The 925-nt window shown below is 66.3% G+C and overlaps 1 protein-coding gene across 1 annotated transcript in view; it reads right to left on the reverse strand.

Moving 5' to 3' along the window:
- The window catches only part of RAI1 (retinoic acid induced 1), a 17,515-nt gene that overhangs the window by 7,120 nt on the left and 9,470 nt on the right, over nucleotides 1-925 (reverse strand). The window contains exon 4 of the mRNA XM_009889218.1: nucleotides 9-916. Coding sequence (XP_009887520.1) covers nucleotides 9-916 — 908 coding nt within the window. The remainder of the gene's footprint in view (nucleotides 1-8; nucleotides 917-925) is intronic.

Raw genomic sequence — 925 nt, forward strand, 5'->3', positions numbered from 1 at the left:
CCGGGGGCTGGGGCAGCCGCACGTCGCCCATCATTGGGGCCACCCCGCTGTGCGTGACCGCCCGCTCCCTCTCCGCCCCCACCGGGCTCAGGGAGGTGCCGTAGGCAGCCACCGTGGCCGCCACTGCTGTGGCCGCTGGTTTGCAGGCAAATTTCTTCAGGTTGGGTGAGGTGATCTTCTGGACGATGGCCTCCAGCTTGAGGCCGCGGCCTTTGCGGGGAGGAAGCACTTTGGTCTTGGTGGCCTCCTGGAAGGCTGCCCGGGAGGTGATCTTGATGCAGACATCGGGGGCCTCCTTCGGCAGGGGGGGCTTTGGGATGGCTTCGCCAGAGCTCTTGGGGGGCAGCTTGGCTTTCACCTTCTTGGCCACGGGCATCTTCTTGAAGAGGCTGGGAGGGGCCTCTGGCTGCTTCTCCTTCACGCCACCACTGTTGCTCCGCAGGACCAGGTTCCTCTTCTTGGCGGGGATGGGGGACATGAACGTGGACTTCCTCTTCAGCGAGTGCAGAGGCCGCTCGGACATCTTGCCACCCATGCCTGGCCCCGCTTTGGGCAGCTTCATCCGAGCACCCACCTTGCCCTCCTTGTGGGGGCTGCCCGGGGCCGCCAGCTTGAAGGCGGGCGGGAGGTGGTTGTTGGAGATGAGCTTCTTGGGCGCCTTGCAGTTCTTCAGCCTGACGTCAGCTGCCCGCTTGCCCCGCCGCCTCTTGGTGTAGAAAACCTCCTGTGTCTTTGTCCGGGAGCGCAGGATCATTGACCGCTGGTCCCTCTCCCCCACCTCCACCGCATCCCCCTCCGGCGGTGTCGGCCCCACCACCTCCTCCGCTGCCACCAAGCTGGGCACCGGGAGGGTGGCATCGCTGGCGTTTTGGACCACCTTGGGGGCCGGCCGGCTGCGGCGCTCTCTTGGTTTTGAAGCCACCCC

This window comes from Charadrius vociferus, unplaced genomic scaffold (genome assembly GCF_000708025.1).
Source record: "Charadrius vociferus isolate BGI_N301 unplaced genomic scaffold, ASM70802v2 scaffold787, whole genome shotgun sequence".
NCBI lineage: Eukaryota > Metazoa > Chordata > Aves > Charadriiformes > Charadriidae > Charadrius > Charadrius vociferus.